The following is a 13,548-nucleotide window of genomic DNA, read 5'->3' on the forward strand; positions in this document are numbered from 1 at the left end:
CGGGGCTCGTGGGCGGGAGCGGGCGGGGCTCGCGTTGCTGAAGAGCCAATGGGAGGCTCTGCTCGACGATTGACCAATGAGCGCAGGGGGCGTGGTCGGCGGGACTGTTTGAGCCCTCATCGGTGGAAGCAGCGGTAAGAGGCGCTCCGGTGGCCCAAGGGCTACGGGAGAGGGATGGGGACGGCTGCGGGGGCCGGGGGCAGCCTGGAAGGGCAGGGGAGGACTGCGGGGCTGAGGCAGGATTGCGGGTTCCGCGGGGCTGAGGCGGGCTGCGGGGCTGAGGCAGCATTGCGGGATCCGGGACAGCCTGCAAGGTCAGGGGCAGCCTGTGGGGGCTGCGGGGCTGCGGCGGGCTGCGGGAGGCGGCGGTGGAAGCGCCCTGGGCAGTGCTGGGTGCGGGGCCGGGGGAGCGTTGCGGGGCCGGGGCTGTGGAGCGTTGCGGAGCCGGAGCCGGGCCCGGGGGAGCGTTGCATTGCGCGGCCGGGGCCGGGGGAGCGTTGCGGGGCCGGGGGAGCGTTGCGGGGCCGGGACCAAGGCTGTGGAGCGTTGCGGGGCCGGGGCCCGGGGGAGCGTTGCGGGGCCGGGGCCCGGGGGAGCGTTGCGGGGCCGGGGCCGGGGGGTGCTTTGCGGGGCCGGGGCTGTGGAGCGTTGCGGAGCCGGAGCCGGGCCCGGGGGAGCGTTGCGGGGCTGGGGGTGCGTCGCGGGGCCGGGCCCGGGGGTGCGTCGCGGGGCCGGGCCCGGGGGAGCGTCGCGGGGCCGGGCCCGGGGGAGCGTCGCGGGGCCGGGCCCGGGGGAGCGTCGCGGGGCCGGGCCCGGGGGAGCGTCGCGGGGCCGGGCCCGGGGGAGCGTCGCGGGGCCGGGCCCGGGGGAGCGTCGCGGGGCCGGGCCCGGGGGAGCGTCGCGGGGCCGGGCCCGGGGGAGCGTCGCGGGGCCGGGCCCGGGGGAGCGTGGCGGGGCCGGGGCCGGGAGTGCGTTGCGGGACCGAGGCTGGGGAGCGTTGCGGGCCCGGGGGTGCGTGGCGGGGCCGGGGCCCGGGGAGCGTTGCGGGGCCGGGGCCGGTGGATCGCGGCCGAGGCTGTGGAGGGGCTCTGGGGACCCGCGGTGGGGTCGGAGCGTTGGGGCGGTTGTGAGGACCCGCAGGGGATGCAGGCTCCTTCCGGACGGGGAGAAGGCGCAGGGCTGGGGGGGTGTAACGGCAGCCCCGGCGGCAGCGGCGGCGGTTAGGGCAGGCAGGGCTCGGGAGCAGGCTCCGGGCTCGAGAGGTAAAGGCTTTCTCCAGCCTCAGGCTCCCCCTCCGCCGCTTCCCCTCCCCGCCTGACCCTTGTTGTCTCTTCTCAGAGTGCACTCTCAGGACTTTCGAGCCCAGAGCTGTGTTCTTCGGTGTTCTTCAGCCGGCGCTTTCCTTCGAGCGGTGCTTTTCTTGTGGCGGTGCTGTGCGAACCCTAAGGGGAGTGCCCTGAGCCTTGTGTCACCTTCGTCGCCGCCGCCGCCATGGCGGCGGCCCCTGCCCCCCAGGAGGGCACCGTGACCGTCATGGTGCGAGTGCGACCCCCGGCCCCCGGCGAGGGAGCCGCGCAGCACCCGCTGCTGAGGGTGGTCGACCATCACACCCTCCTGTTCGACCCTGGTGCCTCCGGCGGTGTGCTGCCTGCTGGCCGCGGCAAGAACCCAGGCAAACATCAGAAGTTCCTCTTCGACCGGGTTTTTGCTGAGCAGGCCACCCAGGAGGAGGTGTTCCAGCACACCACCCGCCAGATGGTCGATACTCTCCTCGACGGCTACAACTGCTCTGGTGAGCCCTAGCAGCCTGCTCTGGCCCTTGCAGGAGCTCCTGCCCATCTGCCCCTGCTCTGGGTGGGCTCAGCAGAGCTGGGGGTTGGTTCCAGAAGCCCTGAGCGGCTGTGGCAGCAGTGGGGACGCAGCGGCTCTGCAGAAAGAGAAAGCCTTGACCTTGTTGTTGGCACCAAGCTGGGGCCGTGACAAGTGTGGCCGGGACAGGGCCAGTGCTGGCCTGGAGATGTCATCCGAGGGCTCTGGGGGCAGGCAGGGCCCAGGCCAGCAAGAGGAGAGCAGAGACAAGCCCAGATGAGTGTGGAGTCCTGCCTGTGGGGTGGCATCAGCTGGGAGCCCTGTGCAGGCTGGGCAGCAGGCTGGTGCAGAGGGCCCCGGGGGCCCTGCTGGACAGGATGTGAGTGGGAGGCAGCAGTGCCCCACAGCAGGAGCTGGGTTTGGGGCTGTGTCCCCAGCTGAGGCAGAGCTGGCAGCATCCCCCCAGTGCTGCTGTCGATGGAGGCTGCTCTCAGGGCTCCTCCCTTTCTCCTCCCAGTGTTTGCCTACGGAGCAACCGGAGCAGGGAAAACCTACACCATGCTGGGCTCGGAGAACAGCCCTGGCATCATCTACCTCACCATGGAGGAGCTGTTCAGGAGGCTGGAGGCCAGGCAGGAGCAGAAGAGCTGCGAGGTCCTGGTCTCCTACCTGGAGGTAGGCTGTGCCCAGCTGTGCCCCTCCTGCTGCCAGGCCACCACCTCCAAGGTCTGGGCTTGTAGTGCCAGGGCTACCCCTGTGCTGCCAGCTGTGCCCAGGGCAGCCCCAGACTGGAAGCAGGCTGCCCCTGGCCAGGCTGCTGGGCTGGTGCTGCTGGCCTGCCCCCTCTGGAGCTGGGGGCCACAGGGCAATGAGGGCTTCCTGGCTGCAAGGCCTTTGGAGGAGCAGCGGCTCAGTGCCTGGCTGCTGAAGCCTCCTGAGCTGTCCCCTGCCTTAGGGCACCTTCAGCTGCTCCTGCTGGCGGCAGGTGCCAGAGGTGCTGTTGGGTGGGCAGCAGGCCCTGGGGTCCCAAGCTCCTCTGCCTGCTGCCCTCTGGGGCCCCAAGCCTCATCCTGAGCTGGAGCTGCCTGCTGCAGGTCTACAACGAGCAGATCCGTGACCTGCTGGAGCCCAAGGGCCCTCTGCCCATCCGGGAGGATCCTGAGAGAGGAGCTGTGGTTCAGGGCCTCTCCATCCAGCAGGTGGGGGTGGAAGCAGGCACAAGGTGTGGGCAGCGCTGTGCCCGCCCCAGGGGCGCCAGCTGGGACCGGGGGAGCTGGAGGGGGAGGGGAGGGCTGCGGGGCCCCGGGGCAGGGGCTGCGGGGCCCCGGGGGTGCCGGCTGGGTGGGTGCCGGCTGGCAGCAGCGCTGAGCCCGAGGCCAGAGGAGCCCTGCAGGGGCGCAGGAGGCCTCAGCCTGTGGGCGCTCGGTGCCCGTGCCGGGGCTGCGCTGATCCCTGCCCTCTGCCTGCTCCCCGCCAGCCCAGCTCGGCAGAGCAGCTCCTGCAGATGCTGCTCGGGGGCAGCAGGAACCGCACGCAGCATGCCACCGATGCCAACGCCTCCTCCTCCCGCTCCCACGCCGTGCTGCAGGTGAGGGGTGGTGCTTGGGGCAGCCCTTGGCACCGCTGCCCGGAGGGGGGCAGGCGGCGATGCTGTGCCAGGGCCGGCGTGCCAGGGCTGCTGCCGCGGCTGCGAGCGGCGAGCCCGAGCGCCCTGCGGAGCTGCAGCCTGCCCTCTGTGTGCCCTGCCAGGTCTACGTGAAGCAGCAGGACCGCGCCGAGGGCCTCGCTGGGGCCGTGCGGGTGGCCAAGATGAGCTTGGTCGACCTGGCCGGCTCGGAGCGAGCCGCGGTGGCCAAGACCAGCGGCGAGCGGCTGCGGGAGGGAGCCAGCATCAACCGCTCGCTGCTGGCCCTGCTCAGCGTCATCCAGGCGCTGGCTGGGGCCAAGGTGAGGCTGCCGCTGAGGGGCCCTGAGCGCCGTCCCCACGGCAGAGCTGCCGTGGGCTGGGCCTGGCCGGGGCTGGGAGCCGAGGGCCAGCCCCTGAGCGGAGCCTCGCTGTGCCGGGCAGGGCAAGCAGAGCCACGTCCCGTACCGGGACAGCAAGCTGACGCGGCTGCTGAAGGACTCCATCGGCGGCAACTGCCGCACCCTGATGCTGGCTGCCCTCAGCCCCTCGCCGCTCTGCTGCCAGGACACCCTCAACACCCTCAAGTATGCCAGCAGGGCCAAGGAGATCCAGGTCTCGGTGAGCACCTCGCCCCGCGGCCGGCAGCTGCTGGGGCTGCCCGGGAAGGAGCCTGGGGCAGGCTGCCGCCTCCCTGCCGCCTCCCTGCCGCAGCCGGGCTGCCTCTGGAGCCCCTCTCAGAGTCAGCTGCAGCCCCTCGGGCCCCACCAGCCCAGGGCAGGCTGAGGAGCTGCCCCGCTGCCGCCTCAGCGGAGGGGAAGGAGCTGTCCCGGTGCTGCTCTCAGCTCCGCTCCTCCCTCTCCCCGCAGCTCAAGAGCAACCTGCCGAGCCCGGACTCCCACGTCTGTCCGTACGTTGTGCTGTGTGCGCAGCTGAGAGCGGAGGTGAGCTGCCGGGGGCAGGGCTGGGCTCTGTCTGCGGCTCTGCTTTGCCTGGCACCCAGCCTGCTGAGCTGCTGGGGCTCAGGGCATGCTCTGAGCCAGGGCTGCCCCTTGCTCACAGGTGGCAGAGCTGCAGGCCAAGCTCCGTGCCTATGAGGATGCTGCCCGCGGGGCACAGAGCCAGGCGCCAGAGCCGCTGCCTGCCCTCGGCTCCAGCCCCTTGGAGCTGCCCAGGTGAGGCTGCTGGGCAGGAGGGAGGGAGCCTGGGCTGGCACCTTGGGGTCCCCCAGGGCCAGGAGCTTGCAGAGTTTGGCTGCTGGCTGCAGCCCAAGTGGCTGCCAGGACGCAGCTGAGCTGCTCTGCTGCTGTGCCACAGCCTCTCCGCTGCCCAGCTGGAGTGAGGAGCCTGGCAGCCCCCAGAGCTGGGGGACAAAGGCCAAAGCTGCCCTTGGCTCCATCCCAAACCTTGGTAGGCCAAGGGATGGCTTCCCCAGAGGCTCTTCCCTGGCTCAGGGGCTGCTGCTGTGACTTGTGTAGGGTGGAGGAGGCTGTGCCCGAGGCGTGCCTGGAGCTCCCTGGTGGGGAGAGTGCTGGAGAGCAGCAGGAGCTGGCAGCTGGGTGTCCTGCTGCCTTGCAGCTGGCCTTGGAGGAGGTGAGAGGAGGGCTTGGCCCGGTGATGGGACCCAGCTCAGGTACCTTGCTGGGCTGCACTGGGCAGGCTGGGAGAGGGCAGGAGCTGAGCTGCTCTGGGAGGTCTGGGCTCAGCAGGTGCTGGGCTGTGGAGTGCTGGAGAAAGCTCTGAGCCTGGCAGGGAAGGGGCAGCTGGGGGCCCAGGCTCAGCTCAGCTCTGGCCTGATGCTGCTCTGGGGGCTTGCTGCAGGCTGCAGAGGAAAGGTCTGCCCCAGCCATCCAGCAGGCAGATGTGCAGCAGGAAGCAAAGGAAGCAGCCCCCCTCCTGCAGGGCTTGACTGCCAGCCAGCCAGAGGGGTGAGTGTCCTTGTGCCCCCTCCCTGTGCCACTTGCTCCTGGCTGCTCAGAGAGTTTCAACCTTCCTGTGGTGTGCAGCCCCCTGAGGGTGCTGGAGGTGGGGGAGGGCCCAGGCCTTGGCTTACAGAGCAGTGCCTGCCCTCTGAGGTGGGATTTGGCTCCTAGAGAGCCAGTCCCAGGAGAGAAGCTCCCCTGGAAGGGTCAGCAGGGAAGGTTTCCAGGCACAGCAGCTGAGAGCCTTCAGTGCCTCTTGCCAGGCCTGGAGCTGCCTCCCCCAGGGCTCTGCTGCTGCCTCTGCTCCCCGAGGTGCTGCCCTGGCACCACCTGCTGCTGTCTGTGCCCCAATGTCCTGGCAGGGGGAAGGTCTCCCGAGGGAGGCTGCCTGTGCTGTGTGCCTGAGGCCCAGCACAGCTCTGGGGCTGCTGTTGGGTGCCCTGCAGCCCACAGGTGATCTCCCAGCTCAGGTCCTGCAGTGCCAGCCTGGGCACCCCTCAGTCTCAAAGCTTGCCTGGCCCAGAGCTCCCCCCAGGCTGTGCCCCAGCTGAGGAGGGGGCTCAGAGGTGCTGCTGGTGGTGCTGAGCCTGTCTTGGGTGCCAGGGGCTGAGGTTCAGCCCCTGACTGCTCCTTGGCTCTGTCTCTCTCTGCCCCAGGGCTGCAGCTGCTGCCAGGAGCTCCTCCCCAGAGCAGCAGTCCCTGCCCCAGGCTGGCAGCTTCCTTGCTGCTGCTGTGGCCTCTGAGGCACTGCAGCCCCTGGCCCCTCAGGAGGCTGCTGCCAGCCAGGAGCAGGCCTCCTCCCCAGGGAGGGCTGCAGAGGCCAGCAGGGCCAGCCCAGCCCAGAGGAGCCAGCAGGGCAGTGCTGCTGAGGATCCAGGTTGGTGCCCTCTCTCTCCTCTGTCCCAGGCTCTGCTGCAGGGCTGGGGGGTGGTGGGGGGCAGCTGCCAGCTGTGGGCACAGGGCAGGGGCAGAAGTTTCTCCTGCCCTGGCACCCAGTGGGGGCTGAGCCTGCCTTTATCTCCTGTGGGTGACTGCTCTGGGCTGCATCTGCCCCGCTCAGCCCAGCTGTGGCCTGGCTGCTGGCAGCCTGTGTCTGGGCAGGGCTGAGCTCTTCCTCCTCATCCTCGGTGCCCATGCATGAGGCCAGCAGCAGAGCCTGGCTCTGCAGAGGCTGCTGCTGGGCACAGGCCAGGCCCTGCCACGGGGCACTTGCTCTGGGCCCAGGATGGTTGGTGCTGGCTCTTGGGCTTGGTGTGGTTTGGGGCAGTCCCAGCAAAGAGCTGAGGGGGGTGGGGGGCAGGGGGGGAGGGCCTGGGAGCTGCAGCCAGGGAGCTGACTCGGTCTCTGCTCTGCTCCTCCAGCCGAGAGCTGCGTGGCTGTGCCTGGCGCCCCCGTGACCAGCTCTCCCCTGCCAGGCTGGCAGCACCTGGCTGCGCTCAGCAGTGCCAGGCTGCTGGCCCTCAGCCCCATCGGGAAGAGGAGGAGGTCCCCTGAGATGCCAACTCCTGCCCAGCCGGCCTCTGCCTGCAGCCTCTCCCCGCGGCCCAAACGCCGGCGGCCGAGTGGGCAGCCGGCAGAGGCTGCCAGGGCGGCACAGAGCCCCCCCAGCCCCTGCCCCCCGGCTGCAGCCCCCCCCAGCCCCTGTGGCGCTGCCAGCCTGGCCCTGCGGCTCCAGCCTGTGCCCGGAGAGGCTCTCCCGGAGCCGCCTGCCCCTGGCGCCGCTGGCAGCTCCCCAGGGCTGTGCCCTGCCCCCAGGCCCTGACCTGGATGGCACCTACCAGGTGTGCAGGCTGCCAGCCTCAGCCAGCCCTGGGCCCCCGGGCTGCAGGGGCCTGGAGCCCCCCAGCCAGGACCTCCTCCGGCAGCAGGATGCCCTCTCGGTGCCCAAGTGAGTGCCGCCCTGGGGCCCTCCCTGCGGGGTTGGGGACCCCCTGGGTGCCTCCTGGGGGGGTGGCTGCGGCTCTGTGGGGAGGGAGGGTGGGCAGGGGGCACAGGGCTGGGGGGGTGGGCAGCAGTGGGCTGAGCTCACCTGGGCAGGGGTTGCTGAAGAGAAAAAGCCAAGCAGAAGGCCCCCCTGTGTGCCACTTGCCCTGGCACAGTGTGTGCCCCCTCCTCCTGCACGTAGCTGCCCCAGGGATGAGCTCTGCCTCAAAGCTTGCCTGGCCCAGAGCTCCCCCCAGGCTGTGCCCCAGCTGAGGAGGGGGCTCAGAGGTGCTGCTGGTGGTGCTGAGCCTGTCTTGGGTGCCAGGGGCTGAGGTTCAGCCCCTGACTGCTCCTTGGCTCTGTCTCTCTCTGCCCCAGGGCTGCAGCTGCTGCCAGGAGCCATGAGCTCAATGTCACCTACCAGGTCTGCAGGCTGCCAGCCTCAGGCAGCAGCCCTGAGCCCTTGGGCTGCAGGGGCCTGGAGCCCCCAGGCTGGCAGCACAAGCAGGATGCCCTCTCGGTGCCCAAGTGAGTGCTGCCCTGGGGCCTTCCCTGTGGCTTTGGGGATCCTGCCCTCCATGGCTGGGTGCCTCCTGTGGGGATGGCTGCAGCTCTGGGGAGGGCAGAGGGTGGGCAGGAGGCACTTGGCCAGCAGGCACAGGCTGAGCTCCCCTGGGCACGGCTGCACAGGGCAGAGAGCATTCCAAGGGAAGCTTTTCCTGCTCCTGCTCCTCCCTTTGGCCCTGGAGCATCCTCCAGATTGCTTCAGGAGTGCTGGCTGGGAGCAGGTTGGGCATCTGCTCTGCTGGCACTGGGGGTCAGGGCTGTGCCCTTGGGGGCCTGGGCATCTTTGGGGTGGCTTTTGGCTGGTGCAGCAAAGAGGCTCTGGCTCTTCTGGAGCCCTGTGGCTGTGCAGAGGCTGAGCCCCACCTGGCCCTGGTGGTGCAGGACACCCCCAGGGAGACCTCCTTGCTTCTGGGGCTCTGCAAATAGCTCAGAGTGAGGAGAGCTGGAAATGGGGACAGGGCAGGGCCCAGCCCCGTGCCAGGGGCAGTCAGGATCCCCCCTGGCACTAACCATCTCTGCCCTGCCTGCAGGCCCTGCAAGCTGGCCTGTGCCCCACGGACACCCTCTGTGCCCAGGCTGCCTGTGGGCTGCAGAGCCTCTGCCCTGAAGCAGAAGGCAGCTGAGAGGTGAGAGAGCTGCCAGCAGCTGCCTGTGCTCCCCAGTGTGGGCCCTGCCCCATGGCTGCAGCTGCACCTTGCCAGTGCCCTCTGCCCCGAGCCTGCCTGGGTGCCAATGGCCTCTTTGCCTCCCTCAGAGCCCTTTGCCCCCCCGGGGGTGGACAGCGGAGCCGCATCCCCCAGCTGCGCAGCAGGCAGCGAGCTGCCAAGGCCTCTGCAGCCCAGGTGAGGCTGCCCTGGGAGTGAGCCCTGCTGCTGTGCCAGCCCCGTGCCAGCTGGAGGCACAGCCCTGCCATGGGGATGGTTGGTGCTGGGGGGTGGCTGCAGCCTGCTGCTGTGCCAGCCCCGTGCCAGCTGGAGGCACAGCCCTGCCATGGGGATGGTTGGTGCTGGGGGGTGGCTGCAGCCTGCTGCTGTGCCAGCCCCGTGCCAGCTGGAGGCACAGCCCTGCCATGGGGATGGTTGGTGCTGGGGGAGGGCAATAGAGCAGGTATCTGCCAGGGCCTGGGTGTGCCCGGCGCTGCCTGCTGCCCTTCTCTCCTCTCTCTGCAGCCCCAGAGCATCCTTCAGGCCCTCTGAGCAGCAGCGCAGCAGGAGCAGCCCCAGAGTGCCTCCAGCCCCGGGTGAGAGAGCAGAGCCCCTGGGGAGGTGTGGACAGCCCTGGGCGTGCCCCGTGCGGGCCCTGGTGGGTGCCCGGTGCTGGCTTCTCAGCGCTGCTGAGGGGCAGGCGGCGCTGGGCTGGCCGCGGGGGCTGGTCGGGGCCGGAGCTGCCGGCAGGGAGCTGGGAGGAGAAGCTGCCAGGGCAGGGCTGGGGCTGAGGGCAAAGATGGCGGCCGGGCCCCGGCGGCCTACGGCTCCCATGGTGCTCTGCGCGGGCGGGAGGGGGCGGGGCTGTCGGCGTTCGAGAGCCAATGGGGGGCTGCGTTCGGGCACCGGCCGGTGAGCGCAGGGGGCGTGTCCGGCGGCAGCGTTTGAAGCCCTGCGGCGCAGGCGGCGGTGAGTAGCGCTGGGGCCCCGGGAGCGGCGAGGCAGAGGGATGGGGACGGCTGCGGGGAGCGGGGGCTGGGGGAGGCAGGGAGTGCTGGAGGCGGCGGTGGCAGCGCCGGGGGGAAGCTGGGGAGGGCGCCGGGGAGGGCTAGAGGCCGGGGATGTGGGCGTGGGGAGGGGCTTGGGGATCAGGGATCAGGGCTCTGTATGTGGGGGCGTCCCGGGGCGGTTGTAGGAGCGTTAGGGTGGCTGTGGGGACCCCAGGGTGATGTAGGATCCTTGCAGACGCTGGGAACCTGTAGGGCTGGAGGGTATTGGAAGGGCAGCTCTCGGGGTACCGGTGGGAGTTACCACAGGGGGGGTGTGGGAGCAGGGTCCCGGGTGGGGGGCTGGGGGTGTCCAGGCTTTCTCCAGCCTGCGGCTCCCCCTCCGCCGCTTCCCCTCCCTGCCTGACCTTTTTTTCTCCCGAGAGTGCGCCCTCAGGACGTTGGAGCCCGGAGCTGTGTTCTTCAGCCAGTGCTGTCCTTGGAGCGGTGCTGTGCGGACCCCAGGGGCAGTGCCCTCAGCCCTGCGTCGTCGTCGCCGCCATGGTGCTGGTCCCTCCCCCCAGGAGGGCGCCGTGGCCGTCACGGTGCGAGTGCGACCCCTGGCCCCCAGGGAGGGAGCCACGCAGCACCCAGGTGCCTCCCAGCCCCGTGCCAGGGGCAGTCAGGATCCCCCCTGGCACTAACCATCTCTGCCGTGCCTGCAGGCCCTGCAAGCTGGCCTGTGCCCCACGGACACCCTCTGTGCCCAGGCTCCCTGTGGACTGCAGAGCCTCTGCCCTGAAGCAGGAGGCAGCTGAGAGGTGAGAGAGCTGCCAGCAGCTGCTTGTGCTCCCCAGTGTGGGCCCTGCCCCATGGCTGCAGCTGCACCTTGCCTGTGGCCTCTGCCCTGAGCCTGGCTGGGTGCCAATGGCCTCTTTGCCTTTCCCAGAGCCCTTTGCCCCCCGGAGAGTGGGCAGTGGAACTCCAGAGCAGGAACAGAGCTGCCCTGTCCTCTGCAGCCCAGGTGAGGCTGCCCTGGGAACCACTCAGCCAGGAGTGAGCCCTGCCCCGCGGCAGCCTGCAGCCTGCTGCTGTGCCAGCCCTGTGCCAGCTGCGAGGCAAAGCCCTGGCAGGGGCATGGTTGGTGCTGGGGGGAGGGCGGGAGAGCAGGGAGGTGCCAGTGCCTGGGTGTGCCTCAGGAGGGGAGCTGCGTTTGCTGCTTGTGCCCCAGAGCTGCCTGATGCCCTTCTCTCCTCTCTCTGCAGCCCCGGAGCATCCTTCAGGCCCTGTGAACGGCAGTGCAGCAAGAGGAGCCCCAGAGTGCTCCCAGGCTTCGGCAGCAACCTCTCTCCTTCCAGCCCCCATCCAGTGAAAACTTCAGCAGCCAGGACCCCAGCCCAAGCTGGAGGTCCCGTCGGCGGCGTCCCTGCCCCCGGTCCCGGTCCCCATCCCGTCCCTGCCCCTGTTCCGTCGCGTCCGCCGTGTCCCTGCCCCGGTCCCTGGTCCCGTCCCGTCCGCGCCGTCCCTGCCCCGGGCCCTGGTCCCGTCGCGTCCGCCGTGTCCCCGCCCCGGTCCCTGGTCCCGTCGCGTCCGCCGTGTCCCTGCCCCGGTCCCTGGTCCCGTCGTGTCCGCCGTGTCCCTGCCCCGGTCCCTGGTCCCGTCGTGTCCGCCGTGTCCCTGCCCCGGTCCCTGGTCCCGTCGTGTCCGCCGTGTCCCTGCCCCGGTCCCTGGTCCCGTCGTGTCCGCCGTGTCCCTGCCCCGGTCCCTGGTCCCGTCGTGTCCGCCGTGTCCCTGCCCCGGTCCCTGGTCCCGTCGTGTCCGCCGTGTCCCTGCCCCCGTCCCTGGTCCCGTCCCGTCCGCGCCGTCCCTGCCCCGGTCCCTGGTCCCGTCCCGTCCGCCGTGTCCCTGCCCCGGTCCCTGGGCCCGTCCCGTCCGCCGTGTCCCTGCCCCGGTCCCTGGGCCCGTCCCGTCCGCCGTGTCCCTGCCCCGGTCCCTGGTCCCGTCCCGTCCGCCGTGTCCCTGCCCCGGTCCCTGGTCCCGTCCCGTCCGCGCCGTCCCTGCCCCGGTCCCTGGGCCCGTCCCGTCCGCGCCGTCCCTGCCCCCGTCCCTGGTCCCGTCCCGTCCGCGCCGTCCCTGCCCCCTGTTCCTGCCCCCGTCCCGTCCGCGCCGTCCCTGCCCCCTGTTCCTGCCCCCGTCCCGTCCGCCGCGCCCCTGCCTCCGGCCCCGTCCCGTCCGCCGCGTCCCTGCCCCCCGGTCCCCGTCCGCGCCGTCCCTGCCCCGGTCCCCACCCCGGTCCCCGTCCGCGCCGTCCCTGCCCCGGTCCCCACCCCGGTCCCCGTCCGCGGCTTCCCTGGCCCCGGCCCCGTCCCATCCGTAGCGTCCCGGCCCCGTCCCTTTTTGCAGCTCGGTTCCCCCTACCCCACTTCGCGGTTCCCGGCCCTGTCCCCTCCCCTCTGCGGCGCGGTTCCCCCCTCTGTTTGTGTTGTTCACTAAAGGTTTGGTTTTTGGTTCTTCAGACCTTTTCTGGCTGCTTTTTCCCTCCCCTTGGGGGACCCTGGGGCTGGGGCTCCCTCGGGGGTTGCCTGGGCCAGGCCATTCCTCCTGGCCTGGGCTCTAGTCTGCCTTCCCCCTCTCTACCATCATCGCAGGGGCTCTGGGGATATTCTTCTTAGCCTCTGTGGATCAGGCAGCCCCACTCATCTTCACAGGGGGAAGTTGAAACCAAAGGGCTCTCTTCTTTCATCCCCAACCTCCTGTGCTGCAGTTTCCATCCATTGCCCCTTGGCCTATCCCAGGGCACAGTGAGCAGAGGCTGTCCCTGTCCCTTCCTTCCTGACCCCCAGCCCTCAGCTCTTGATAGCCATTGATCAGATCCCTCTCAGCCTTCTCCTCTCCAGACTCAACAGCCCCAGGGCTCTCAGCCTCTCCTCCCCAGGCACTGCTGCAGTCCCTTCAGCAGCCTTGCAGCCCTCCCTTGGACTCTCTCTAGCAGTCCCTGTCCCTCCTGACCTGGGGAGCCCAGAGCTGGATGCAATATTCCAGATGGGGTCTCAGCAGGGCAGAGTAGAGGGGGAGGAGAACCTCCCTGGCTCTGCTGGACACACTCCCCTGAATGCCCCCCAGGACCCCGTTGGCCTTCTTGGCCCCCAGGGCACATTGCTGTCCCATGCAGAGCTTGCTGCCCACCAGCACTCCCAGGTCCTGTTTCAACCTCTTCAAGGATGTGCTGCCTGTGGGAGCCTGGATGCTGCTCAGGGCTCCTGTGAGGAGCTCCAGACAACGAAATACTCTCTTCACTTCTTTTGATCCCCTGTTCCAAACCATTTTCCCTTGTGCCTCACAGCCAGCAATTTGATAACCTCTCCCACTGCCAGCCACACAAGGTGAGTTTCTCACATCAATCTTCATGCTACCTGTGCTTGCAGACAGGGCAAGATCAGCTAGGAGTCCTCAGGGAAAGGGCAAAACAAACCAAGGTTCTTTTGAGACCTTCAGAATGCCAAATCATTTGTTGCTCAGGTGTCAACCACCTGAGTTTCACCAATCATCTTTAATTCTTGTGAGGTGCTGAAGTCAGAACTGGGGGGTGGGGGTGGCTGACACCCCTCAGGCTGTGCTGTCATCCAGGGAACTCTGGAAGAGCTGAGAGCTGGCTGCAGGCAAACCTCATGGAGGTCAGCCAGGACAAGAGCAGGGTCTTGCATCTGGGGAGGAGTAACAGCAGGCACCAGGACAGGTTAGGAGCTGTCCTGCTGGAGAGCAGCTCCATGGAGTCCTTGTGGACAAGTTCTGCATGGGACAGCAATGTGCCCTGGGGGCCAAGAGAGCCAATGGGGTCCTGGGGTGCAGCAAGGAAAGTGTGGCCAGCAGGGCTGGGGAGGTTCTGCTCCCCCTCTGCTCTGCCCTGCTCAGACCACAGCTGCAATCCTGTGTCCAGCTCTGGGCTCCCCAGGTCAAGAGAGACAGAGACCTGCTGGAGAGAGTCCAAGGGAGAGCCAGGAGGATGCTTAGGGGACTTGAGGATCTCCCATGTGAAGAGAGACTGAGAGCCCTGGGGCTGTTTAGTCTGGAGA

General features: G+C 69.6%; 2 protein-coding genes across 6 annotated transcripts; both read left to right on the forward strand.

Moving 5' to 3' along the window:
- The first annotated feature begins 1,091 nt into the window (after positions 1–1,091).
- Positions 1,092–9,548, forward strand: LOC137458160 (kinesin-like protein KIF18B). 3 transcript variants are annotated; one of them, XM_068169846.1, is made up of 17 exons: positions 1,092–1,262; positions 1,339–1,792; positions 2,327–2,484; positions 2,904–3,008; positions 3,287–3,397; positions 3,559–3,756; positions 3,878–4,054; positions 4,303–4,377; positions 4,496–4,608; positions 4,912–5,026; positions 5,255–5,361; positions 6,012–6,232; positions 6,717–7,243; positions 7,657–7,806; positions 8,376–8,471; positions 8,600–8,687; positions 9,015–9,548. In XM_068169846.1, exons 2-13 carry the CDS (start codon positions 1,492–1,494, stop codon positions 7,115–7,117), a joined length of 2,082 nt encoding a protein of 693 aa, XP_068025947.1. In that variant the 5' UTR covers positions 1,092–1,262; positions 1,339–1,491; the 3' UTR covers positions 7,118–7,243; positions 7,657–7,806; positions 8,376–8,471; positions 8,600–8,687; positions 9,015–9,548. The 3 variants fall into 3 exon arrangements, with proteins under 3 accessions (XP_068025947.1, XP_068025949.1, XP_068025948.1); XM_068169848.1 differs by lacking the exon at positions 2,904–3,008 and having other exon boundaries at positions 1,092–1,792; XM_068169847.1 differs by lacking the exons at positions 8,376–8,471; positions 8,600–8,687 and having other exon boundaries at positions 1,092–1,792.
- A 100-nt stretch (positions 9,549–9,648) lies between these two features.
- Positions 9,649–11,990, forward strand: LOC137458156 (uncharacterized). Of its 3 annotated transcripts, XM_068169840.1 has the most exons (4): positions 9,649–10,080; positions 10,201–10,296; positions 10,425–10,499; positions 10,741–11,990. In XM_068169840.1, the coding sequence occupies exons 1-4, from the start codon at positions 10,037–10,039 to the stop codon at positions 11,966–11,968; spliced, it is 1,443 nt and encodes a 480-aa protein (XP_068025941.1). In that variant the 5' UTR covers positions 9,649–10,036; the 3' UTR covers positions 11,969–11,990. The 3 variants fall into 3 exon arrangements, with proteins under 3 accessions (XP_068025941.1, XP_068025942.1, XP_068025943.1); XM_068169841.1 differs by lacking the exon at positions 10,425–10,499; XM_068169842.1 differs by lacking the exons at positions 10,201–10,296; positions 10,425–10,499.
- Positions 11,991–13,548: the final 1,558 nt, after the last annotated feature.

Source organism: Melanerpes formicivorus, unplaced genomic scaffold (genome assembly GCF_026170545.1).
Source record: "Melanerpes formicivorus ecotype bairdi unplaced genomic scaffold, bMelFor1.0.p_v2 SCAF_228, whole genome shotgun sequence".
Lineage (NCBI taxonomy): Eukaryota > Metazoa > Chordata > Aves > Piciformes > Picidae > Melanerpes > Melanerpes formicivorus.